Below are 27,470 nucleotides of genomic sequence, written 5' to 3' on the forward strand. Positions count from 1 at the left end.
CACAGTTTGACGTTGTCTAAATCTACAATAATTTGACTAGAAGACCCGAGACATTTGTAATGTTGTATGTATTCTATGTGTCTTATTTGTGTGTACCTCCACAGGTTTGTTCCTGTCTGGATTTGAATGGGGTATAGACTGCTGCATCCTGCAGGTGATTGACAACGCCAGACCACTTGGCTTGACCACCACTGGCAGGGTTCAGTGACGTGTGGATCAACGGGCATCCCTGTGGTTATATCTTTGGGGTTGGCATATTTAGGGTGATGAAATATTTTATGACTGGGTTGAATGATTTATCAAACACAATCATGCCTAATTCTTGAGCAAATCAGACAGGCTGAGATTATTTGGTATTTTGGTCTGGTGCAGTTGAATATAAATCCCCAGTCAGAGGGTTTATTAGTAATTGCAGGTGAACAAAAGCTGACCTGCACTAGTTCATATGACCCCAACTGTTCTATCCTGGGGAGTGGAGCATTGCATAATCCTGACATGTCAGTGTTTCTGAACAAATGTACCACAATGAAATTTTTGTATTACCTCAATTGTGGGCCTAACTGCATGAAATTGATTTTCAAATGGTGTAAAATAAAATTATCCTTATGAGGCATGTCATAAATCCATTAACTGATTGTTTAACTTTTTAATAAAGACAATGGCACAACAGACTTGACTCAAATTGTGGTTACCCCAAATGAATCCATGGTACAATAAATTCGTTGGTGGCTCTGCAAACTAGTGTAAGTGTTTAAAGGTCATACTTTGGGAGAATGTTTGGCAACCCGGGCCTTTTGAGTGCCGATAATACTTTGCTGGATGTGTAATTGGACGGTTGATTTGAAAATGGAAGTGAATGTTTTACAATCTTCACGGTTTCGAGGGAAGATGCCACATTGTGCAAAGTAATTAAATGCACCAACCCGATGGGGGCGCCGGTGAGGAGCAGCGCTCGAGCCGGCCCAGGATTGGCCAATGGTATGCCACAACTGTTCCTGGAGAAACTTGTGTATGTTCCTCATGGCGAAAGGGATTCAGAAGGGCACACCAGGAATGAAGAGAGCAGTGCGCCTCAAAACGGAACTTTTGCTTTTTGAGAGGTGTTTTGTACCCTTTTTTATCAGGTACTACTTGGGCAGGTAGTCATTGATATATATTAATTAAATATTTCAAACGTGGAGGATAACCATACCGATGTAACTGATTGTACAATATATTGGATTATTACTTCTGACTTGACAGTAACGAATTGTTTACATCAGTTCAGTGGAAAGCATCTGGCTGGCAGAGGAGACCCAACATGTGAGTGTGCCCACTGTGCTCTCTTAACTGAAATTGTCTGTACATTCAATTATGTCAATGTGGAGATGACATTTCAACGTAATTGGGTTAACCCAATCAGGGTTCTTACGTACGTTTGTCATTGAATTCTATATTTTGCCCATTTTCTTTCAGAACCTAATTAAACCGCAGTTGCTGAAAATGTTCTCTAAGGATGGATGCCTGGCTGTGTGTACAGTGATATTTATTCTGTCATCAAGTGAGGCTAGAGGTAAGGGATCAACTTCTTGTTACCTTTGTGCAGTGTATTCAATGTCACAAATAACCTAAACGAAATATGGAAAGAATTATCAGCTTTCGTCTGTCCTCATTGATGTACAAATACATATGAAAATATATATCCATTTGAAAAGCTGAATAATATGTGGATGTGATACTGCACATTTTTGACATAATATATCATCTTTTACACTTTATATACGGCACCCAGTGGCGAACAGTGCTGTTTAAAATGACGGAGGATTATTTTTTTCCCTTTTTTTAATGAGCATGGCCTAATTTCTATTACAGCATATTGGATGACTGTCATTCTTATTCCATTCACCCAGTTCAATGTAACATCGATAGGTTTAGGTTAATACGTGATACTCAAATTTTCCCTATACCCATCACGAGGTTGTTGCAACCTAGCCTATGAATGAAAGTTTACAATGTAGCTGCACACAGTTTGAGAGAAAATGTTGAGGTGACAGACCACCTTGCACACTCTTACCTGCATCGAGCTGATCTAGGGTGTAGTCATTAGTCCAACAGTTTGCTTCCGTTTAAGAAACGGATTCGGCAGTATTGCCGTTACACCGGTGGGCCCCAGTGGAAATAAATTAATAAAACCAAACATTTACCTTGACTTAGAAGAGTTCCAGTCTTGTGCTGGATAGTCATAACCATATAGCTAACATAGCATCCCTCTGTTTGAGCCGGTTCTTTCAAGTAGGCTAAACTAGCTAGCTAAATTAAACTGAACGTTTAAAAAAATAAATCTCTCTTGTTTCTTCATTTTTGAAGAAAATATTTGGTAAAAACTGTTCAAATATTTTTCTCTCTCTTTGAGTCAACCACTCACCACATTTTATGCACGGCAATGCTAGCTAGCTGTAGCTTATGCTTTCAGTACTAGATTCATTCTCAGATCCTTTGATTGGATGTATTGAAGTCAATGTACCAAGCGGGGGATGGAAACTAGCTGTCCTCCAGCTAGATTATGCTGTTGAGGCCACTGTATACATTAATTGCAGAACTGTGTTTTAAGAAATGATTTGGTGATGTGAATATATTTAGTAAAGTTCTTTCTAAAAAGTACAACTTTTTTAATGTTTTACAATTTTTATGAAATTCACTGAGGAGGATGGTCCTCCCCTTCCTCCTCTGAGGAGCCTCCGCAGAATTAGCACCATAGATCATACTGTGTTTCCAAGCAGAGACACTAGTTGATTATTGTTTATATATGTTTATATATACAGTACCAGTCAAAAGTTTGGACACACCTACTCATTCAAGGCTTTTCTACATTGTAGTGAAGACATCAGAACTATGAAATAACACGTATGGAATCATGTAGTGACCAAAAAAGTGTTAAACAAATCAAAATATATTTTAGATTCTTCAAAGTAGTCACCCTTTGCCTTCATGACGGCTTTGCACACTCTTGGCATTCTCTCAACCAGCTTCATGAGGAATGATTTTCCAACAGTCTTGAAGGAGTTCCCACATATGCTGAGCACTTGTTGGCTACTTTTCCTTCACTCTGCAGTCCAACTCATCCCAAACCATCTCAACTGGGTTGAAGTTGGGTGAATGTGGAGGCCAGGTCATCTGAGGCAGCACTCCATCGCTCTCCTTGGTCAAATAGCTCTTACACAGCCTGCAGGTGTGTTTTGGGTCATTGTCCTGTTGACAAACAAATGATAGTCCCACTAAGCGCAAACCAGATGGGATGGCGTGTCGATGCAGAATGTTGTGGAAGCCATGCTGGTTAAGTGTGCCTTGAATTCTAAATAAATCACATAAATCACCAAAGGACAGATTTCCACCGGTCTAATGTCCATTGCTATTGTTTCTTGGCCCAAGCAAGTCTATTATTCTTATTGGTGTCCTTTAGTAGTGCTTTTTCTTGCAGCAATTCGACCATGAAGGCCTGATTCACGCAGTCTCCTCTGAACAGTTGATGTTGAGATGTGTCTGTTACTTGAACTCTGTGAAGCATTTATTTGGGCTGCAATCTGAGGTGCAGTTAACTCTAATCAACTTATCCTCTGCAGCAGATGTACACTACTGTTCAAAAGTCACTTAGAAATGCCCTTGTTTTTGAAATAAATTTGTACAAAAATTGTCCATTAATAAAATAACATCAAATTGATCAGAAATACAGTGTAGACATTGTTAATGTTGTAAATGACTATTGTAGCTGGAAACGGCAGATTTTTTATGTAATATCTACATAGGCGTACGGAGGCCAATTATCAGCAACCATCACTTCTGTGTATCAATGGCACGTTGTTTTAGCTAATCCAAGTTAATAATTTTAAAAGGCTATAGATCATTAGAAAACCCTTTTGAAATTATGTTAGCACAGCATATATATATATATATATATATATATATATATATATATATATATATATATAACGCAACATATAAAGTATTGGTCCCATGTTTCATGAGCTAACATAAAATATCCCAGAAATGTTCCATACTCACAAAATGTTTATTTCTCTCAAATGTTGTTTCATTAACTGTTAGTGAGTATTTCTCCTTTGCCAAGATAATCTAGCCACCTTACAGGTGTGGCATATCAAGAAGCTGATTAAACAACATGATCATTGCACCTTGTGCTGGGGACCATAAAAGGCCACACTAAAATGTGCAGTTATGTCACACAACACAATGCCACAGATGTTTCAGTTTTGAGGGACCGTGCAATTGGCATGCTGTCCACAGGAATGTCCACCAGATCTGTTGCCAGATAATTGAATGTTCATTCCTCCAATGTCTTTTTGGAGAATTTGTCAGTACGTACAACCGGCCTCACAACCACAGACCAAGTGTATGGCTTTGTGTGGGTGAGTGGTTTGCTGATGTCGACATTGTATGCCCCATGGTGGAGGTGGGATCATGGTATGGGCAGGCATACTACGGACAGCAAACACAATTGCATTTTATCGATGGCCATTTAAATGCACAGAAATACCGTGAAGAGATCCTGAGGCCCATTGTTAGGCCCATTTTCTGTAAGATATCTTTGACCAACTGATGCATATCTGTATTCCCAGTCAACTGAAATCCATAGATTAGGGCCTAATGAATTTATTTCAATTGACTGATTTCCTCATATGAATTGTAACTCAGTAAAGTCTTTGAAATTGTTGCATGTTGCATTTATATTGTTGTTCAGTATATACATTCTTTTTTAAATTATTTTTTAATTATTATTATTCATTTGTTTAACCTACAGTTGAAGTCAGAAGTGTACATACACTTTGGTTGGAGTCATTAAAACTTGTTTAATGCACAAATTTCTTGTTAACAAACTATAGTTTTGGCAAGTCAGTTAGGACATCTACTTCGTGCATGACACAAGTCATTTTTCCAACAATTGTTTACAGACAGATTATTGCACTTATAATTCACTGTATCACAATTCCAGTGGGTCAGAAGTTTACATACACTAAGTTGACTGTAACTTTAAACAGCTTGGAAAATTCCAGAAAATGATGTCATGGCTTTAGAAGCTTCTGATAGGCTAATTGACATCATTTGAGTCAATTGGAGGTGTACCTGTGGGTGTATTTCAAGGCCTATCTTCAAACTCCGTGCCTCTTTGCTTGACATCATGGGAAAAACCACAAGAAATCAGCCAAGTCCTCAGAAAAAAAATTGTAGACCTCCACAAGTCTTGTTCATCCTTGGGGAGCAATTTCCAAACGCCTGAAGGTCCCACGTTCATCTGTACAAACAATAGTACGCAAGAATAAACACAATAGGACCATGCAGCCGTCAATACCGCTCAGGAAGGAGGCACGTTTTTATTTTATTTTTATTTGACCTTTATTTAACTAGGCAAGTCAGTTAAGAACAAATTCTTATTTTCAATGACGGCCTAGGAACAGTGGTTAACTGCCTGTTCAGGGGCAGAACGACAGATGTGTACCTTGTCAGCTTAGGGATTTGAACTTGCAACCTACCGGTTACTAGTCCAACGCCCTAACCACTAGGCTACCCTGCCGCCCCGTCTCTTAGAGATGACTATACTTTGGTGCGAAAAGTGTGTCACGTTCAACCTTAGTTCCTTTATTATGTCTTTGTGTTAGTTTGGTCAGGGTGTGAGTTGGGGTGGGTAGTCTATGTTCTTTTTTCTATGTTGTATTTCTGTGTTTGGCCTGGTATGGTTCTCAATTAGAGGCAGCTGTCGATCGTTGTCTCTGATTGAGGATCATACTTAGATAGCCTGTTTTCCCCATGTTGGTTGTGGGTGATTATTTTCCTTGTCAGTGATTGCTCCATACCGGACTGTGGCGGTTTCCATTTATTATCTTATTCTTTTGTTTTCTGTGTTCAGTTATTTCATTAAAATTATATTATGGACACTTACCACGCTGCGTATTGGTCCGATCCTTCCTACTCCTCCTCAGAAGAGGAGGACGAAAACTGTTAGTGCGAATCAATCCCAGAACAACAGCAAATTACCTTGTGAAGATGCTGAAAGAAACAGGTACAAAAGTATCTATATCCACAGTAAAATGAGTCCTATATCGACATAACCTGAAAGGCTGCTCAGCAAGGAAGAAGCCACTGCTCCAAAACCGCCATAAAAAAGCCCAACTACGGTTTGCAACTGCACATGGGGACAAAAATTGTACTTTTTGGAGAAATGTCCTCTGGTCTGATGGAACAAAAATATAACTGTTTGGCCATGATGGCCATCGTTATGTTTGGAGGAAAAAGGGGGAGGCTTGCAAGCTGTTGAACACCATCCCAACCGTGAAGCACGGGGGTGGCAGCATCATGTTGTGGGGGTGCTTTGCTGCAGGAGGGACTGGTGCACTTCACAAAATAGATGGAATCATGAGGCAGGAACATTATGTGGATATGTTGAAGCAACCTCTCAAGACATCGGTCAGGAAGGTAAAGCTTGGTCGCAAATGGGTCTTCCAAATGGACAATGACCCCAAGCATACTTCCAAAGTTGTGGCAAAATGGCTTAAGGACAACAAAGTCAAGGTATTGGAATGGCCGTCAGAAAGCCCTGTCCTCAATCCTATAGAAAATTTGTGGGTAGGACTGAAAAAGCGTGTGCGAGCAAGGAGACCTACAAACCTGACTCGGTTACACCAGCTCTGTCAGGAGGAATGGGCCAAAATTCGTCCAACTTATTGTGGGAAGCTTGTGGAAGGCTACCAGAAATGTTTGACCCAAGTTAAACAATTTAAAGGCAATGGTACCAAATACTTATTTAGTGTATGTAAACTTCTGACCCACTGGGAATGTGATGAAATAAATAAAAGCTGAAATCATTCTCTCTACTATTATTCTGACATTTCACATTCCTTAAATAAAGTGGTGATCCTAACTGACCTAAGACCAGGAATGTTTACTAGGATTAAATGTCGGGAATTGTGAAAAACCAAGTTTAAATGTATTTGGCTAAAGTATATGTAAACTTCTGACTTCAACTGTAATTATTCTCAGCAAATAGTTTAAATTAATAATTATGTTTACTCTACTTCCAATTGCACATTGAAATTTACTGTAAGGTCCAGAAAAAATCGTCTCAGTGGTAAATCTGTTTAATGAATAACTGCTCACCCAGAGAGAGTGGCCTGCGCTGTGTTTACAGACCACGGGGCTGCACATAAATGTGGCTTTTGAAGCAACCCAGTTTTCATCAGTGGAGGAAGGAGGCTGTCAGAGAGCAAGCATACCTTTTCTTGGAGTTGCTGTGGAAATGTAGAGGTACCTAAGTTTGTATCTCCTGCCAAGTTGAAAGCCGTTAACGTATATCAAAGCAGGGCTGATGACATCTGCTGGGCTGTGTGGGTAAACCAGGGGAACAAGTGTTGCTTTATACGGAGCAGAGAGGAGCTGATGGTCTGGCCTCTGTGATCCTCTAGTCTACCCTGCTGACTCTAGTAGACTCAAGGCCACTGGCACTGACATTTCAAATCAAATTTTATTTGTCACATGCACCGAATACTGTGAAATGCTTACTTACAATCCCTAAACTAACAATGTAATTTAAAAAATAATAAGAGTGAAGAAAAAATATTTACTAAATAAACTAAAGTAAAAAATAAAATAAAAGATCAACAATTAACGAGGCTATATACAGGGGGTACCGGTACTGAGTCAATGTGCTGGGGTACTGGTTAGTCAAGGTAATTGAGGTAATATGTACATGTAGATAGGGGTAAAGTGACTATGCATAGATAATATATAATAAATAGCGAGTAGCAGAGGCTTAAAAAAGGGGGGGGGGGGGTCGATGCAAATATTCCGGGTAGCCATTTGATTGGAGGCTAGAAGCTGCTTAGAAGCTTTTTGGTGCTCCGGTACTGCTTCCCATGCGGTAGCTGAGAGAACAGTCTATGACTTGGGTGGCTGGAGTCTTTGGCAATTTTTAGGGCTATAGAGGTCCTGGATGGCAGGAAGCTTGGCCCCAGTGATGTACTGGGCCGTACACACTACCCTCTGTAGCTCCTTGCGGTCGGGGCCGAGATTTTGCCATACCAGACAGTGATGCAACCAGTCAGGATGCTCTTGATGTTGCAGCTATATAACCTTTTGAGGATCTGAGGACCCATGCCAAATCTTTTCAGTCTCCTGAAGGAAAATAGGTGTTTCCGTGCCCTCTTCACGGCGTGTATGGACCATGATAGTTTGTTGGTGATGGGGACACCAAGGAACTTGAAACTCTCAACCTGCTCCACTACAGCTCCGTCGATGAGAATGGGGGCGGGCTCAGCCCTCCTTTTCCTGTCGTCCACGATATCCCCAGAATTGCGCTGTTGGTCTGGCCTCTGTGATCCTCTAGTCTACCCTGCTGACTCAGGATCACTGGCACTGACATGTCACCAGTATGTCAGGAAATCCAATCTAAATTCAGTAAACAACCAGCACAGTCCAAAGTGAATGATTATTGTTTGTTTAATTTGAAGCAACATTACATTTTGTATTTCATTATACCTCATTGGATGGGTATGGCCTATTTGAATTCCCTTTGGATATTCATGTTGAAATTAATTGACTAAATGTTGATTTGAGTGTCAATATTAGGTATTTTTTATTTATTTTTTTATTTCACCTTTATTTAACCAGGTAGGCTAGTTGAGAACAAGTTCTCATTTGCAACTGCGACCTGGCCAAGATAAAGCATAGCAGTGTGAACAGACAACACAGAGTTACACATGGAGTAAACAATTAACAAGTCAATAACACAGTAGAAAAAAAAGGAGTCTATATACAATGTGTGCAAAAGGCATGAGGTAGGCAAATAATTACAATATTGCAGATTAACACTGGAGTGATAAATGATCAGATGGTCATGTGCAGGTAGAAATATTGGTGTGCAAAAGAGCAGAAAAGTAAATAAATAAAAACTGTGGGGATGAGGTAGGTGAAAATGGGTGGGCTATTTACCAGTAGACTATGTACAGCTGCAGCGATCGGTTAGCTGCTCAGATAGCTGATGTTTGAAGTTGGTGAGGGAGATAAAAGTCTCCAACTTCAGCGATTTTTGCAATTCGTTCCAGTCACAGGCAGCAGAGTACTGGAACGAAAGGCGGCCAAATGAGGTGTTGGCTTTAGGGATGATCAGTGAGATACACCTGCTGGAGCGCGTGCTACGGATGGGTGTTGCCATCGTGACCAGTGAACTGAGATAATGCGGAGCTTTACCTAGCATGGCCTTGTAGATGACCTGGAGCCAGTGGGTCTGGCGACGAATATGTAGCGAGGGCCAGCCGACTAGAGCATACAAGTTGCAGTGGTGGGTAGTATAAGGTGCTTTAGTGACAAAACGGATGGCACTGTGATAAACTGCATCCAGTTTGCTGAGTAGAGTGTTGGAAGCCATTTTGTAGATGACATCGCCGAAGTCGAGGATCGGTAGGATAGTCAGTTTTACTAGGGTAAGCTTGGCAGCGTGAGTGAAGGAGGCTTTGTTGCGGAATAGAAAGCCGACTCTTGATTTGATTTTCGATTGGAGATGTTTGATATGAGTCTGAAAGGAGAGTTTGCAGTCTAGCCAGACACCTAGGTACTTATAGGTGTCCACATATTCAAGGTCGGAGCCATCCAGGGTGGTGATGCTAGTCGGGCATGCGGGTGCAGGCAGCGATCGGTTGAAAAGCATGCATTTGGTTTTACTAGCATTTAAGAGCAGTTGGAGGCCACGGAAGGAGTGTTGTATGGCATTGAAGCTCGTTTGGAGGTTAGATAGCACAGTGTCCAATGACGGGCCGAAAGTATATAGAATGGTGTCGTCTGCGTAGAGGTGTAAGGATTTTACTGTTTTTAAACCTTTTTATTCAGTTCAGTATGACACCTGTGATATGTTTCTGAAGTTGACATGCCTTCCTTACTGTAGAATTCTCACTATTGTGTCTCAGGGTTTAAGTGTGATATCATCATCCAGGTGGGCTCTGACTAAAGCTACCTGATGACATTCAGAGAGAGACTGCTGGGCTCTGACTAAAGCTACCTGATGACATTCAGAGAGAGACTGCTGAGCTCTGACTAAAGCTACCTGATGACATTCAGAGAGAGACTGCTGAGCTCTGACTAAAGCTACCTGATGACATTCAGAGAGAGGCCACCACAAGACTGCTGGGCAAATCAGATCTTGACCTTATTCTGTGGATTAGTCAGTCCATTGTTATCTCTGTTGAGCGTTGTGTCTGTTCACTGCACTCCTCTCACACTGTGTGTGTGCGTGCGTGTGTGTGTGCTGGAATGGGTGGGTGGGTGGTAAAAGGGAAAACACTTTGTTGTCGTTGGATTGCTCCTTTCCTTTCTGCCTTGTGCGTGCGTGTGTGTGTGTGTGTGTGTGTGCGCTGGAATGGGTGGGTGGGTGGTAAAAGGGAAAACACTCTGTTGTCGTTGGATTGCTCCTTTCCTTTCTGCCTTGTCTGAGTCATCCTAGGAATGTCATGTCAGAGCCCAGGACGTTGGGAAACGTGTCTCTCTGGCAGTGTAGAGAGAGGTGCTATGCGGGAGGTTTGGAACGGGAACAGGTTCATTGTAAAGTACTGGTTTTGATCCAGGTGAGGGATGCAGCCTATTGGGTTTTGTCTCCGTTATGTATTGTCCCTTGCTGGCCTGATATACAAATACCTCTTGTTATTCTGGTGGGTCAGATCAAGAGTTCACAATCCTCATTTCATTGAAATTTTCTACAGTGTCAGTGTCATGCATTCAAGTATTTATTTTCCCACGAGAGAGTTTAGTGTTTTTGAAGGGCTTCTACTTTTGTGTATGAGTGTGCTTGACATAACTGTTATCATACAGTGTTCACAGTTTAACCATGTGGGTTTAATCCAAAATTCAGTTTCCCCTTGTTCACAGTATGAATCCTCCACTAATCATAGTTATGACTCCCGAGACTGAGCAGGGCTCACGAAAGGAAGTCCAGGCAACATGTATGCCATTGACCGCTGAGAAATACCAAGTCCATGCTGGCTGGCCCTCAATGAATGAAGAATGATGCTGCAGGAGCAGGCACATCACTGGGTGGGCTAGCATAGATCCGCTCCACACACCAGCCAGCGAAGATAAAGTGTGAACACAGCCAGGTTGTGGAATGTTCTTGTTCCTCCTCTCCCTGGTGCGTCGAGAGAGTTCCTGTTTCTCACTGGCTCTTTGTGGTGTCTGGATTGGAAAGAAGTAGCCCACATTGACCTCCAGACACTAAGGCTCTAGCTAGTCTATCAGCCACTGCCAGCCCAACCCAGCTCAGTGCCCCGATGCTCAGCCACTCTCACCCAGCGTCCATGGTTCTGTGCCGGCTATCAGAGCTCCAGGACCAGCCAGCCATCTGCCGGACCGACATGTTCAGATGGGCTTGGAGATTGCTGTCTCTGAGCTGATTTAAAGCTCCAAGTCAACCAGACCGTACCCAAAGCTAATAAATAGGAAGTTGTTTAATTAGTACTTCCACTCAGCGGTACAGAACTCTGAAGAAACGGTTTCTTTCTCCGACACAGTGACAGTCATGTTTGTTCTTTTTCCTTTTTGTTGTCTTGGACATACATCAAAGAACCCACCTTGCGCTTTAGCATCTCAATCTGAAAATGATTTTGAGGAGTGTAGTTGGTGTTAAATGAGACATAGTAACATGCTGCATACTGCACAGTGTCAGTGAGGGAGTGTTTGTGCCATGGCCTCTCCTCCCAGAGACCTCACAGCACAACAAGGCCTTCTGGCCAATCAAGGCCCCTAAACAACCTTGTAACAATGTAATGAATAAATAGGAGATCGGGTTCAGCTGATAGGCACACAGCCAGGCTGCTGATTATACAGGCTCTGCTGAGCTATGGGGACTGACTGGAGCCACGGGGACTGACTGAAGCCACGGGGACTGACTGGAGCCACAGGGACTGACTGGAGCCACGGGGACTGACTGGAGCCACGGGGACTGACTGGAGCCAAGGGGACTGACTGGAGCCACGGGGACTGACTGGAGCCAAGGGGACTGACTGGAGCCAAGGGGACTGACTGGAGCCACGGGGACTGACTGGAGCCACGGAGACTGACTGGAGCCAAGGGGACTGACTGGAGCCAAGGGGACTGACTGGAGCCACGGAGACTGACTGGAGCCACAGGTACTGACTGGAGCCACAGGACTGACTGGAGCAAGGGGACTGACTGGAGCAAGGGGACTGACTGGAGCCACGGGGACTGACTGGGGACTGAATGAGGCCATGGGGACTGACTGGCACCATGGGGACTGGGGATTGGACTGGCCTCTTCAGCCTCTGATGGCCAGCAGTGTAGTCTGGCACAAATCCACTTGTCAGGAGGGTGGAGGATGGATTGAACCCTGGACTTAAGTTTCTTTAAGTTTCCTGGTTACAACTTGTTTAGAAATAAACACTTAAGGCCTCATATCCCAGTATGTTTGAGGTACGTTAGAAGGATTGCAGGCGGCTGCAAACTTGTCTTTTAAAACTGATTATTGTAATACTATCTGTCTTGAGTCCACACTGTTCTGTCCATTCTCTTATGGTATTTCCCCTATCTTCAGAATATCTTCCATGTTCATCTCTTGCCTGATCCGTCTGAGTGCTGTTTGCTAGTACCTCTTCCAGCTGGCTGTCTGATTATGTGCAGGGTCCTGTTTGAAGGTGTGCACACAGTTAAACAGTATCAGGTGCCGCCTGGGCTTCGCATCGAGGACCTGACAGTGTCTGAAGATGCAAACAAGAGCTGTAGCCAGAGCTGGCTCTCCTCTGACTGCTGTCCTGCTGCCCTGTCTTGCTACTCTGTTCTGCTGCTCTGTCCCTAACAGAGCGGAGGTCCAGTCTCATCCTATAGACAGCCTGAAGACACAGGTAATGCGGAGGGATACCAGGAGGGCTTGGTGTGCCAGGAGAATGACTGATGTCAGCCAGGATATAATGTAGTGCTAATGTTACTGATGTTTTTAGATTATGACTCATGGGTCAAGCTTAGAAGACAACAGAGTTTTTTGTCAATTGTGTAGATGAAGGAAACTCAGACCATTACTGTGGACCTATTGAAGCCTGTTGTCCACCAAGATGACCCTGCTAAAGGCCAATATGTCAGGTATTATACACTTAACTCTGAATGGGATCATGTGTGTGTTAACACAAGCCCACCTTTCTCATATTGTGGTTGTTTTTACATTTTACTCTTAATTTTTGGCCTGGAAACGGACAGCTTGGCTTATGCTCCTGACTGTGTTCTCTGGCTCCATACAGCTAGTGCTCGTACAGCTAGTGCTCCGTACAGCTAGTGCTCCGTACAGCTAGTGCTCCGTACAGCTCCGTACAGCTAGTGCTCGTTAACCAACACATTTTCATTAGGGAGAAGCCTTCTTATTAGATTGGAACATGATGTTCATTGTGGCAGATCTCACAGTGAGTGAAGCACGCACCAATGTGTTAACGTCCGGCTCTTACCAGTCCATAAGAATTCAGCTTGCCAAACCCCATATTGTATATCTCACTCCATCTTTTTTCAATTCCACAGGAGAATTGTTTTGAAGTAGGTCCCAGTTGTCTTTGTTGTTGTGATCTCCGTTAAGCGTGTGGTGTTTCGCGTGAGGGGAAAGGAACTTAACGTAAACAAGCCAGTTAATGAGTTGCATTTGGTTTGAAGCATATTGCTCAAGCATGGCTATTTGAGAAGTGTTGGTATTTATAGAAGAGACATTAAAACACGAAGGAAGGAGAGCGGCTGGTGTTCAAACATTCCCTGGTTTAGATGAAGGCCCCCACTCTGCTGGAGGTCAGTGAGGTGTCAACCTGAGTGTGCCCTGGGTGTGCTCTTTACCTGCCTGAGCCCGAAGCTGCACTGTTTGCACAGGTGGGAGAGGGTACCTTGGAGTGAATGAGAGATTGGAAAGCCACTGTCATCCCTCCCTCCATTGTTCACTCCATTCCCGTGGATTTAGCTTGTCGGAGCAGCGCACTGGTACAAGACCAGGCCGAGTGTTCGTCACGACCAATTTGTTCTCATGTGGGGCCCCTCCTCCTAATGGAAGCTTGCTTTGTGGCAGTCTCTTTGTCCCATGGTAAAGGTGGGATTACACAGCATTTAACCAGGAGGATTACAGGAGCCTACCAACCAGCACCACTCCTCATAGCCTTACAATCTAGGCTTTTAAAATGTCACAGAACAGACGCTGTGAATATGCCCATTCTGTGCGTTTGTCCCATTGACTCAGGGCGGCTTCTCTGTAGAATCCTGTGGTTTTCTCAGAACACCAACATTCCAGGCATTTAGAACCTGTGGCTCAACGGAAGGGCCTCCTTAATGGCTTTCATCCCTACTCTGCTGCTTCACCCATTCAATGGCAGCTAGATCCCACTACTGCCTGGCCCTGGTTCAATGCCGTAGGTCACACAATGTTATGGGACTAAGCAGCACAGTGCTAATGAAAGGCTCCCCTGATGAAAGAGAGAGAGAGGGAGTGTCCACCCGGCCCCCCTGATGAAAGAGAGGGAGCGCCCACCCGGCCCCCCTGATGAGAGAGGGGGAGCCCCAACCCGGCTCCCCTGATGAGAGAGGGAGGGTGCGCCCACCCGGCTCCCCTGATGAAAGAGAGAGAGAAGGAGCGCCCACCCGGCCCCCCTGATGAGAGAGAGAGGGTGCGCCCACCCGGCTCCCCAGATGAAAGAGAGGGAGCGCCCACCCGGCCCCCCTGATGAGAGAGGGGGAGCCCCAACCCGGCTCCCCTGATGAGAGAGAGAGGGTGCGCCCACCCGGCTCCCCTGATGAAAGAGAGAGAGAAGGAGCGCCCACCCGGCCCTCCTGATGAAAGAGAGAGGGGGAGCGCCCACCCGGCCCCCCTGATGAAAGAGAGAGAGAGGGAGCGCCCACCCGGCCCCCTAATGAAAGAGAGAGAGGAAGCGCCCACCCGGCCCCCCTGATGAAAGAGAGAGGGGTAGCGCCCACCCGGCTCCCCTGATGAAAGAGAGAGAAGGAGCGCCCACCCGGCCCCCTAATGAAAGAGAGAGAGGGAGCGCCCACCCGGCTCCCCTGATGAAAGAGAGAGAGAAGGAGCGCCCACCCGGCCCTCCTGATGAAAGAGAGAGGGGAGCGCCCACCCGGCTCCCCTGATGAAAAAGAGCGCCCACCCGGCCCCCTGATGAAAGAGAGAGAGAGGGAGCGCCCACCCGGCCCCCTAATGAAAGAGAGAGAGGGAGCGCCCACCCGGCCCCCCTGATGAAAGAGAGAGGGGTAGCGCCCACCCGGCTCCCCTGATGAAAGAGAGAGAAGGAGCGCCCACCCGGCCCCCTAATGAAAGAGAGAGAGGGAGCGCCCACCCGGCTCCCCTGATGAAAGAGAGAGAGAAGGAGCGCCCACCCGGCCCTCCTGATGAAAGAGAGAGGGGGAGCGCCCACCCGGCTCCCCTGATGAAAGAGAGAGGGGGAGCGCCCACCCGGCCCCCCTGATGAAAGAGAGAGAGAGGGAGCGCCCACCCGCCCCCTAATGAAAGAGAGAGAGGGAGCGCCCACCCGGCCCCCCTGATGAAAGAGAGGGGGGGTGCGCCCACCCGGCTCCCCTGATTGAAAGAGAGAGAGAAGGAGCGCCCACCCGGCCCTCCTGATGAAAGAGAGAGGGGGAGCGCCCACCCGGCTCCCCTGATGAAAGAGAGAGGGGGAGCGCCCACCCGGCCCCCCTGATGAGAGAGGGGGAGCCCCAACCCGGCTCCCCTGATGAGAGAGAGAGGGTGCGCCCACCCGGCTCCCCTGATGAAAGAGAGAGAGAAGGAGCGCCCACCCGGCCCTCCTGATGAAAGAGAGAGGGGGAGCGCCCATCTGGCCCTCCTGATGAAAGAGAGAGGGAGCGCCCACCCGGCTCCCAAGATGATAGAGGGGGAGAGAGGGAGCGCCCACCCGGCCCCCCTGATGAAAGAGCAAGAGGGAGCGCCCACCCGGCTCCCCTGATGAAAGAGAGAGGGGGAGCGCCCACCCGGCTCCCCTGATGAAAGAGAGAGGGGCAGCGCCCATCCGGCCACACTGTGATCCTACAGCAGCAGCAGGTTTGTGTAAAGCAGTAGTGGTCTGGCCCTCCCTGGCCCTATGCTACACGTTCTTGTCTGGGTGAATGTTATGCAGCCCTCCCTGCGCTCCCTACCTTGCCCTCCCTGCCCTACACCCTCTCTCCCTGCCTAGTCCTCCCTGCCCTCCATTCCCTGCCCTCCCTCCCTGCCTGCCTACCTTGCCCTCCCTGCCCTTCCCTCTCTCCCTGCCCTCCTCTCTCTCCCTGCCTAGTCCTCCCTGCCCTGACCTCTCTCCCTGCCTTCCATGCCCTGTCCTCCGTTCCTACCTTCCCTCCCTGGCCCTGTGCAACACGCTCTTGTCTCTGTGATTGTTATCCAAGCTACCCTGCCCTTCCTCCCTCCCTGCCTTGCCCTCCCTCCCTGCCCTGCCCTCTCTACCTAGTCTGCTCTGGCATGCACATCACGCAGTGACAGACAGACCAGCAGCCTCAGCGGTAGCAAGCTGTGTCTGTGAGACACAGCTGAACATGTAAACATTAAATACTGTCGAGCCAGAGCCAAACCAGGATTAGGAGCCTGGCATGAGACCCTAGCTGTCTGTCGGTGTGGACTGTTGACACAAAGGGTTGTGTTTAATAAGCAGGTGCTCATTACTTCTGATGGGGCCGGCGTTCTACAACATTACCCAGAATCCCTGTGGAGCTGTGGCTCTGTTTATGAGGGCAAAATTGGCGCATTGTTGCCCTTCCCTGTGGTCTGAGATGCTGGTGGTCCACCCTGTGTGTGAACAGATACATGTAGTCCCATACCACCTCCACTGGCTGACTACAGGCCAGGGCTGTGGGTTGGGTCCTCTTACCTTTATAACATTGTGCCCAGATCTGATAGGAAACAACACAACTATGGAACCTGAGCCTCCAGGCTTTAGACAGAGTGTGTAGATAGAGCGCCCAGTCCCCATCACTCCCTCCTCTGACTCACATGAATTCCATTCACGCTGAAAGGAGAGAAGGACATTTATATCTGCTCCAGTGAGTGTGTTAGGACCGGTGGTATGGAGAGGGGAGTCAGAGGTGGGTACATCATTGCCCCCATGCCCATACTACACAATCACCCACCCACCTCCGCACATGGGCCTGATGTCAGGGCGAACAGATCAGGCCTTGTGCCCCTGCCAGCTTCTGCCATGGTGGAGGTGGAGCGGGCATAGCATTTGCTCCAACATGCCAGAGCTAAAAAGAGGCAGACACTCGACGTCACCCTCCAGAAATGTAAAATGGTCTGAATTTAAGGAATGACCAGGTTTCTGTGTGTTTTTCTATGAAGGTAGGGGAGCGAGTGTTCAAATTTATTTACATTCCTGTTAGTGAGCATTTCTCCTTTTGCCAAGACAATCCATCCAACTGACATGTGTGGTATATCAAGAAGCTTATTAAACAGCATGATCATTACACAGGTGCACCTTGTGCCTGGGGTAATAAAAGGCCACTCTAAAATGTGCAGTTTTGTCACACAACACAATGCCACAGATGTTTCAAGTGTGAAATTGGTATGCTGACTGCAGGAATGTCCACCAGAGCTGTTGCCAGATAATTGAATGTTCATTTCTCTACCATAATCCACCTCCAAAGTGGTTTTAGAGAATTTGGCAATATGTCCAACTGGCCTCACAACCCCAGACCACGTGTAACCACATCAGCCCAGGACCTCAACATCTGGCTTTTTCACCTGCGGGATCGTCTGAGACCAGCCACCTGAACAGCTGATGAAACTGTGGGTTTGCACAACCAAATCATTTCTGCACCAACTGCCAAAAACTGTCTCATCTGCATGCTCGTCGTCCTCACCAGGGTCGTGACCTGACTGCAGTTCAGCGTCGTAACCGACTTCAGTGGACAAATGCTCACCTTCGATAGCCACTGGCAGGCTGGAGAAGTGTGCTCTTCACGGATGAATCCTGGTTTCAACTGTACTGGACAGATGGCAGACTGTGTGTATGGCGTCATGTGGGCGAGCGGTTTGCTGATGTCAACGTTGTGAACAGAGTGCCCCATGGTGGCGGTGGGGTTATGGTATGGGTAGGTATAAGCTATGGACCAAGAACACAATTGCATTTTTATCGATGACAATTTGAATGCACAGAGATACCGTGACGAGATCCTGAGGCCCATTGTCCTGCCATTCATCCGCCACCATCACCTCATGTTTCAGCATGATACAGCCCCATGTCGCAAGGATCTGTACACAGTTCTTCCATGGCCTACATACTCACAAGACATGTCACCCATTGAGCCTGTTTCGGATGCTCTGGATTGACGTGTACGACAGCGTGTTCCAGTTCCCGACAAGATCCAGCAACTTTGCAAAGCCATTGAAGAGGAGTGGGACAACATTCCACAGGCCACAATCGACAGCCTGATCAACTCTATGTGAAGGAGATGTGTTACGCTGCATGAGGCAAATACTGACTGGTTTTCTGATCCACGCCCCTACTTTATTTTTAAGGTATCTGTGACCAATAGATGCATATCTGTATTCACGGTCATGTGAAATCCATAGATTAGGGCCTAATGAATTGATTTAAATGGACTTGATTTCCTTATATGGACCATAAAATCAGTCAAATCAGTCAAATGAAATTGTTGCATGTTGCGTTTATATTTTTGTTCAGTGTAATTGATTAAGTGTTGTGTAGCTCCTAGGATGACAGGATGGATTAGTACCTAGCTGCTCCTCTATAGACTAACAGCTGGACCTGGGATAGCACAGGAGAGGACAGGGGACCCCTTTTATAGACATAAACAAGATTTAAGGGAAGACACAAGGATGAGGGTTTTCAGGATGTAGGGAGTATTCAGGTAGATGTCACTCAACTGAGAAAGGGATCAGAGTGAGGAATGGGAAGAAGAGATGGGACCCTACCATTATAAATAGCCTGACCAAGAATTTGCCTAAGTAATGGGCCAAAGTTATTAGATATGAAGGTAGCAGGCCTGCATGCAGGAATGACTACTAATGAGGAGTTGACTGACTGGGTGTTTGATTGAGGAGTGGGAGTGACAGACACCGGGGTGAACCAGAGGTAGACAGGGGGATTGTTTACTCTGTTGACCAAGCCCTCGTATTGTTGTCTTTGACTCATTTTCCTATACATTACCATGTCACGCATCAGGCCAACGGTGTAATCTCTCACCGGTGATCTGGAACCTGATTTCCACACACTAGATCGAGACCTGGCTCTGTTTGGTCTAACCGTCCTATCAGTGAAGGCAAACATTACATTAGGCCTCTCTGCCTAGCCCCCCCCCCCCCCATGCCAGGATATGGGCACAGAGATGAGCAGGGTTGCTCTCTGAATGAGAAGAGATCAAACTCAAGATGGATGGCACCTTGGCAGGAACTCGTTTAAAGGCTGCCTATCTTCTGCCTGATAACATTGTATCAGCACTGTGGTGTTTGACTTCTCTCCTCGCTTGCCGTTGAAAGCTGCTCATATACTTGCGATGTCTCTTCTTATGAATCCAGCTGTAATGGTATCGTCCACCAGCCTGTCTGGACACCACCCCAGAAGAGCTTCTCTCAATATGATCTTTTGATGAGCTGTCCTTTGATGGAAGTTATTGCAGTGCTCTCCCTTGTTCTAGTCTGAAGGACACATGTTCAGTAGTCCTTCGCGATGAGCATGTGGCGATCTGTATGTGTCCATTCTACTCTACTCACAGCAACAAGCAGGTTCCTCCAATATCTTCCTTCCAATCTCTCTCTCTCTGTCTCTCCTTCCTCTCTAGCTCTCACTCTCTCGCTCTCTATCTCTCCCACTCATCTCAAAGCCCTGCTACTTCCTTAACCATAATAATTTATCCAGGCAGAGCACTGTCGAGGTCCGTTTGAAGCTCTCCGTATGACACCAGCCCAGCTCCTTCCTCCTGACTCTGGTGAGGCCGCCCCAGCTTCAAAGCTCCTCTGGGGCTGCGGCTCGGGGGCGGCCTCCCTTTCCCATAAATCCTCCCTGAAATCAAAAACCCCTATCAAAATGTCTAAAACAGAGTGGGCCACGAGAGTACAAGCACAGTGGAGATTTAAAGTGATCCCTGGTTATCCATAGGTTAGGCGACCTCCTTCTGTCTTACACAGATTAAATGTCTTGGCTGGTTCCAGCTGTTTTGGATTCTGCTGCACTGAAATCCCTCTGACAACCAGACCAGTAACAGTTTCACCACTGCACTGAGGACGTCATGTCGTTCCTCTTTGTTGTTGTTGATGTCGTTACCTGTCTGGATCAATAGGATTCATCGGCCTTCATTCCCAATGGTGGAAGTAGGAATGTTGTTTGCTGTAGGTTGTGGCACTGGGAGGTCTGTCTGTCAGGATGTCCCGTCTGCTGATGGAGTATCACTCTCAGCTCAACAGCAACTTGGATTTAAAAAAACACTGAATGGGGAAGACATTCAAACTTAACAAGACAAATTAGGAAAAAAGGCTGACATTAATTTCAGATCAATGCTGCTATACATCTGTGTGCGTGTGTGTGCGTATGTGTGTCTGTGTATGTATGATTGTGCACGTGTGTGTGTGTGTGTGTCACTCCCCGTTTCTACCACACTTGGCCCTCCCTGTCATTGTTAGACAGAGAACAGAAGGCAGGTGTAGGGCTTGGTGGGATCTACCAGGCAGGGTGTTTATTACGCTTCAATAGGGAGGAGGAAGGCTGTTTATGTTGTTTCCAGAGCTGGAGCATGGGTCTAGGTGCATGGGTCTAGGAGCATGGGTCGAGGAGCATGGGTCGAGGAGCATGGGTCTAGGTGCATGGGTCTAGGTGCATGGGTCTAGGAGCATGGGTCGAGGAGCATGGGTCGAGGAGCATGGGTCGAGGAGCATGGGTCTAGGTGCATGGGTCGAGGTGCATGGGTCGAGGTGCATGGGTCGAGGTGCATGGGTCTAGGAGCATGGGTCGAGGAGCATGGGTCTAGGTGCATGGGTCGAGGAGCATGGGTCTAGGTGCATGGGTCTAGGAGCATGGGTCTAGGAGCATGGGTCGAGGAGCATGGGTCTAGGTGCATGGGTCGAGGAGCATGGGTCGAGGAGCATGGGTCTAGGTGCATGGGTCGAGGAGCATGGGCCTAGGAGCATGGGCCTAGGAGCATGGGTCGAGGAGCATGGGTCTAGGTGCATGGGTCTAGGTGCATGGGTCTAGGTGCATGGGTCTAGGTGCATGGGTCTAGGAGCATGGGTCGAGGAGCATGGGTCTAGGTGCATGGGTCGAGGAGCATGGGTCTAGGTGCATGGGTCTAGGAGCATGGGTCTAGGAGCATGGGTCGAGGAGCATGGGTCTAGGTGCATGGGTCTAGGTGCATGGGTCTAGGAGCATGGGCCTAGGAGCATGGGTCGAGGAGCATGGGTCTAGGTGCATGGGTCTAGGTACATGGGTCTAGGAGCATGGGTCTAGGAGCATGGGTCGAGGAGCATGGGTCTAGGTGCGTGGGTCTAGGTGCGTGGGTCTAGGAGCGTGGGCCTAGGAGCGTGTGTCGAGGAGCGTGTGTCGAGGAGCGTGGGTCGAGGAGCGTGGGTCGAGGAGCGTGGGTCGAGGAGCGTGGGTCGAGGAGCATGGGCCTAGGAGCATGGGCCTAGGAGCATGCGTCGAGGAGCATGGGTCGAGGAGCGTGGGCCTAGGAGCGTGGGCCTAGGAGCGTGGGTCGAGGAGCATGGGTCGAGGAGCGTGGGCCTAGGAGCATGGGTCGAGGAGCATGGGTCGAGGAGCGTGGGTCTAGGTGCGTGGGTCTAGGTGCGTGGGTCTAGGAGCGTGGGCCTAGGAGCAGGAGCGTGGGTCGGCGTGGGAGGTGCGTGGGGTGCGAGGAGCGTGGGCCGAGGAGCGTGGGCCGAGGAGCGTTGGCCGAGGAGCGTGGGCCGAGGAGCGTGGGCCTAGGAACATGGGTCGAGGAGCATGGGTCGAGGAGCATGGGCCGAGGAGCATGGGTCGAGGAGCATGGGTCGAGGAGCATGGGTCGAGGAGCATGGGCCTAGGAAAGAGCTGCCTCTATAGAGCCAATGGTCAGTCAGGTACCTCTCTGTCTCAGTCCAGCTGGAGCATTTCAACAAGACTACATCTCCTACTGCAGGGTTTCTCAACAGGTGGTTTTAGCAGCAGCAGCAGCTGTGTGTGTGTGTGTGTGTGTGTGTGTGTGTGTGTGTGTGTGTGTGTGTGTGTGTGTGTGTGTGTGTCCAACCAGACTGACTGACAGACTCCCTCTACTCTCCTCCTCCTCTTCTGTCTTTTATTCCACCTCTCCCCGGTTGTGTGTGATTGTGAGCAAGCTCTTGGATCAGATCGGGGAGAAGGAAGGCTCTTTACTTCAGCCTCTTGGTCTCACTCTCATCTGGTGCTGCCTGATTTATTGGCAGCCAGGCTGTTTCAATGAGGCTACCCAGATATTGCCAGGCTGTTTCAATATTTCAACTAACAATACTAAGTCATATCTTGCCATTTTCCCAGTAAGGTGAATTAGTGGTCAATGTAATGATTTGTTTATGACAGAATGCTGTGGTAACATTCAAACCTGCTGAAATAGGTCTTTATGGTCAACCTTTTGTTCTATTCGTGGAGACAGGGGAATTTTGATTCCATACTTGGTGCCGTGAAACCGTCTCGGTCTAACATTCTGGAATGTGCTGTAATTTAATTCCGTCTCCAAAACAATCTTTACTTTTTTCTGCTGCTTTTTCTTCTGGCACTTTCCTGGATGGCAACCAGTAGACTCCAGGTGAAAACACTTCACTCCTACACAGAGATGTGTAGTGCAGAGAGAGAGAGAGAAATCATTTTTCAATTTCCATAATCTTGGCAGTTCTCACAGCAGCTGCTGGTACAGCTACAGGATGTGACGGTACCAGGCATGAATGAGCCCTGCCGTCCAACACACACATAACCGGGCTCCAGTTCTGAGGCAGCGCAGGAGGGCCAGAGGAAATGGACCCCGGAGCTCTCATGGGAGTCTCAGAGCGCTGAACGAACAGGATGAAAAGAACGTTGTGCACGCAAGGACCGTACCGAAAGAAGGCAAGAAATTCCCCGTCAAATAGTTGACTTAACTTCCCCGAAGTTGCCCCTCGCTCTTCTTGAGAAGGGTTATGTTTTTGAGTGGACTTTGGGTGGACCCAAGTTGGTTTGTTTTGCTGATTGGAATGTTCCCTTGGGGTAGCCTGACCCAGTTCTATACAGGCCTTCTCACACAGGGCCTATCTGTGTTTGTGGGCCTGGACACGTACAGATTGTGGTGTGGAGTGGTGACACAGGGCCCCCTCAGAATCAGACAGACACGGCAGGCCAGTGTTAGTTAGGGGGAAGCAGGTCTCTGGTCTGCCTTTGTAATTCCATTTTATTTTCCATGGTTCGTCTGGTTCACCGGCCCAAGGTCAGTTGACCCAGTGTTGCCAGCGGCAACAGAAAGAATCAAATGTTTCATGTGATAGACGGAGTCAGTAAAACATCTTTATGTGTTTTGAATTAAGCAGCAAATGAAGTGTACAGTACTGGCTATTCTTGAATGGTGGAATTATATTCAGTTGATATAAATGACTTAGCCAGCAAATACACAAGGCCCATTGATACAATAACATGGAAATGGAATGAAAAGTTGTGTGAAATATGAAAGGAAACTATGCTATGAAACGTTGATTAATGTGCACTGTCCCTCTAAAAATAAAATCAACTCAAACAATCCCCAATGTATGAATAGAGCAGCTTGTCCAGCTTCATAGCAAATGGGGCATGATTCAACCATGGATCCTGTCCACTGCAGGCTACTGTATAATACCCATGAGCAGAACTTTACTATGTCTTACCAGATGCCCAGGTCTGGCGAATAACTCTGATGAATAAGTCAAAGAAGTATTAGCTGTAAACTGATAGGTAAATGATTAAGTTTGTTTGATCAAGTTGTTGTGGAGTATAATCACAATCAGCCAATCAATCAAATGTATTTTAAAAAGCCATTTTTTACATCAGCAGTTGTCAAAGTGCTTTACAGATACTCAGCCTAAAACCCCAAAGAGCAAGCAATGCAGAGGCAGAAGCCCAGTGGATCCAATATGACACAGGGTTTATATTTAGAAAGGAAAGCTGTAGAGAAAAAAATATTTTGTGGAACTGAACAATGACTGTACTCTGCCCATCTCTCTGCTCCTTCCAGGTCCACCGTGGGTGAGTCGTCAGGTGGAGGAGCGTCAGACGGCCAGGCTGGGGCGGACGGTGCGGCTTGCGTGCCCCGTAGAGGGTGACCCTCCTCCCCTGGTGCTGTGGGTGAAGGATGGGCGTAACGTCCACCCGGGCTGGAGCCGCTACCGGGTGCTAAAAAAGAGCCTGAAGATCAAAGAGGTGGAGCTGGGAGACGCGGGGGTTTACATGTGCCGCGTCACCAACGGCTTCGGAAGTATCACTCTCAACTACACCCTCATCGTCATGGGTAAGGCCAGGGAGGGACTGACTTGATCCATAGTCAGTGCACACCCTTGTACTGCATACACACACTGTAAATACAAATATTACATACACACTTCATGCTTTATGTTCCAATTATCTTCAACTCCTTTAACTCCTTTCATATCAAACCTCAGGAGAACATTACAGAACCCCAGCATATCCTCTGTCAGGTTTCATATCAAACCTCCGGAGAACATTACAGAACCCCAGCAGATCCTCTGTCAGGTTTCATATCAAACCTCAGGAGAACATTACAGAACCCCAGCAGATCCTCTGTCAGGTTTCATATCAAACCTCAGGAGAACATTACAGAACCCCAGCAGATCCTCTGTCAGGTTTCATATCAAACCTCAGGAGAACATTACAGAACCCCAGCAGATCCTCTGTCAGGTTTCATATCAAACATCAAGAGAACAAAGAGAGGCTTCTTTACGTGCTTCTCCTGTCACACTGCACCCAGGTACTTGTTTCTAGTGCCGGTAACTTCATCCAGTGTTCCTTATTTTATATGCACTGTTGGGGGTTTCACCCCCCTCTGACACAATGAGAAATTCATTTAAAAACGAATTCAATAAGGGAGTATATGGCGTGTGTGTCAGTGTGTGAGGTTGTGTGGTAAAAGAGTGAACTCTGGAAGGTGATTGGAGGGGGTGGGGGAGGGTGTAGAGGGTTGTGGGAGGTGTAACACTAGATGACCTGTAACACTAGATGACCTGCACCACTAGATGACCTGCACCACTAGATGACCTGCACCACTAGATGACCTGCAGCACTAGATGACCTGCACCACTAGATGACCTGCACCACTAGATGACCTGCACCACTAGATGACCTGCACCACTAGATGGATGACCTGTAACACTAGATGGATGACCTGTAACACTAGATGGATGACCTGTAACACTAGATGATCTGCACCACTAGATGGATGACCTGTAACACTAGATGACCTGCACCACTAGATGGATGACCTGTAACACTAGATGGATGACCTGTAACACTAGATGACCTGCACCACTAGATGGATGACCTGTAACACTAGATGGATGACCTGTAACACTAGATGGATGATCTGCACCACTAGATGATCTGCACCACTAGATGACCTGCACCACTAGATGACCTGCACCACTAGATGATCTGCACCACTAGATGACCTGCACCACTAGATGACCTGCACCACTAGATGACCTGTGTCCTGCACCACTAGATGACCTGTTGCCTGCACCACTAGATGACCTGCACCACTAGATGACCTGCACCACTAGATGACCTGCACCACTAGATGGATGACCTGTAACACTAGATAGATGACCTGCACCACTAGATGACCTGCACCACTAGATGACCTGCACCACTAGATGGATGACCTGTAACACTAGATGGATGACCTGTAACACTAGATGATCTGTACCACTAGATGATCTGCACCACTAGATGACCTGCACCACTAGATGACCTGTTGCCTGCACCACTAGATGACCTGTTTCCTGCACCACTAGATGACCTGTTGCCTGCACCACAAGATGACCTGCACCACAAGATGACCTGCACCACTAGATGACCTGCACCACTAGATGACCTGCACCACTAGACGACCTGAAGCTTGCATCACTATAAATCTGCTCTGGTCCAGTGATGATGATAGGCTCTGAGTGAGGAGTTGTGACGAGCGGTGCGAGCACAGATAAGGATAGCAGCCACTGTGTGTGTGTGTGTGTGTGTGTGTGTGTGTGTGTGTGTGTGTGAACGTACAGTGGGGCAAAAAAGTATTTAGTCAGCCACCAATTGTGCAAGTTCTCCCACTTCAAAAGATGAGAGAGGCCTGTAATTTTCATCATAGGTACACTTCAACTATGACAGACAAAATGAAGTAAAGAAATCCAGAAAATCACATTGTAGGATTTTTAATGAATTTATTTGCAAATTATGGTGGAAAATAAGTATTTGGTCACCTTCAAACAAGCAAGATTTCTGGCTCTCACAGACCTGTAACTTCTTCTTTAACTTCTTGGGTCGAGCAATCCCGTATCCGGGAGCGTAATCATAGCCTCAAGCTCATTACCATAATGCAACGTTAACTATTCATGAAAATCGCAAATGAAATGAAATAAATATATTGGCTCACAAGCTTAGCCTTTTGTTAACAACACTGTCATCTCAGATGTTCAAAATATGCTTTTCAACCATAGCTACACAAGCATTTGTGTAAGAGTATTGATAGCTAGCATAGCATTAAGCCTAGCATTCAGCAGGCAACATTTTCACAAAAACAAGAAAAGCATTCAAATAAAATCATTTACCTTTGAAGAACTTCGGATGTTTTCAATGATGAGACTCTCAGTTAGATAGCAAATGTTCAGTTTTTCCAAAAATATTATTTGTGTAGGAGAAATCGCTCCGTTTTGTTCATCACGTTTGGCTAAGAAAAAAAACTGAAAATTCAGTCATTACAACGCCGAACTTTTTTCCAAATTAACTCTATAATATCGACAGAAACATGGCAAATGTCGTTTAGAATCAATCCTCAAGGTGTTTTTCACATATCTATTCGATGATAAGTCATTCGTGGCAGTTGGGTTTCTCCTCTGAAGCAATTGGAAAAATACACGCAGCTGGAGATTACGCAATAATTGCAACGGAGGACACCAAGCGAGCACCTGGTAAATGTAGTCTCTTATGGTCAATCTTCCAATGATATGCCTACAAATACGTCACAATGCTGCAGACACCTTGGGGAAACGACAGAAAGTGTAGGCTCATTCCTTGCGCATTCACAGCCATATAAGGAGACCTTCAAAATCTGGGGCATTTCCTGTTTGAAATTTCATCTTGGTTTCGCCTGTAGCATCAGTTCTGTGGCACTCACAGATAATATCTTTGCAGTTTTGGAAACGTCAGAGTGTTTTCTTTCCAAAGCTGTTAATTATATGCATAGTCGAGCATCTTTTCGTGACAAAATATCTTGTT

General features: G+C 46.8%; 1 protein-coding gene across 2 annotated transcripts in view; it reads left to right on the forward strand.

Moving 5' to 3' along the window:
- Positions 1-27,470, forward strand: part of LOC115129302 (fibroblast growth factor receptor-like 1) — a 50,905-nt gene that overhangs the window by 5,303 nt on the left and 18,132 nt on the right. For both annotated transcript variants that reach the window (XM_065018495.1, XM_029659500.2), the window contains 3 exons: positions 105-1,302; positions 1,456-1,552; positions 24,211-24,483. In XM_065018495.1, the coding sequence (XP_064874567.1) occupies positions 1,483-1,552; positions 24,211-24,483 (343 nt within the window). In that variant the 5' untranslated portion in view covers positions 105-1,302; positions 1,456-1,482. The remainder of the gene's footprint in view (positions 1-104; positions 1,303-1,455; positions 1,553-24,210; positions 24,484-27,470) is intronic.

This window comes from Oncorhynchus nerka, linkage group LG5 (genome assembly GCF_034236695.1).
Source record: "Oncorhynchus nerka isolate Pitt River linkage group LG5, Oner_Uvic_2.0, whole genome shotgun sequence".
NCBI classification, from domain to species: Eukaryota; Metazoa; Chordata; class Actinopteri; order Salmoniformes; family Salmonidae; genus Oncorhynchus; species Oncorhynchus nerka.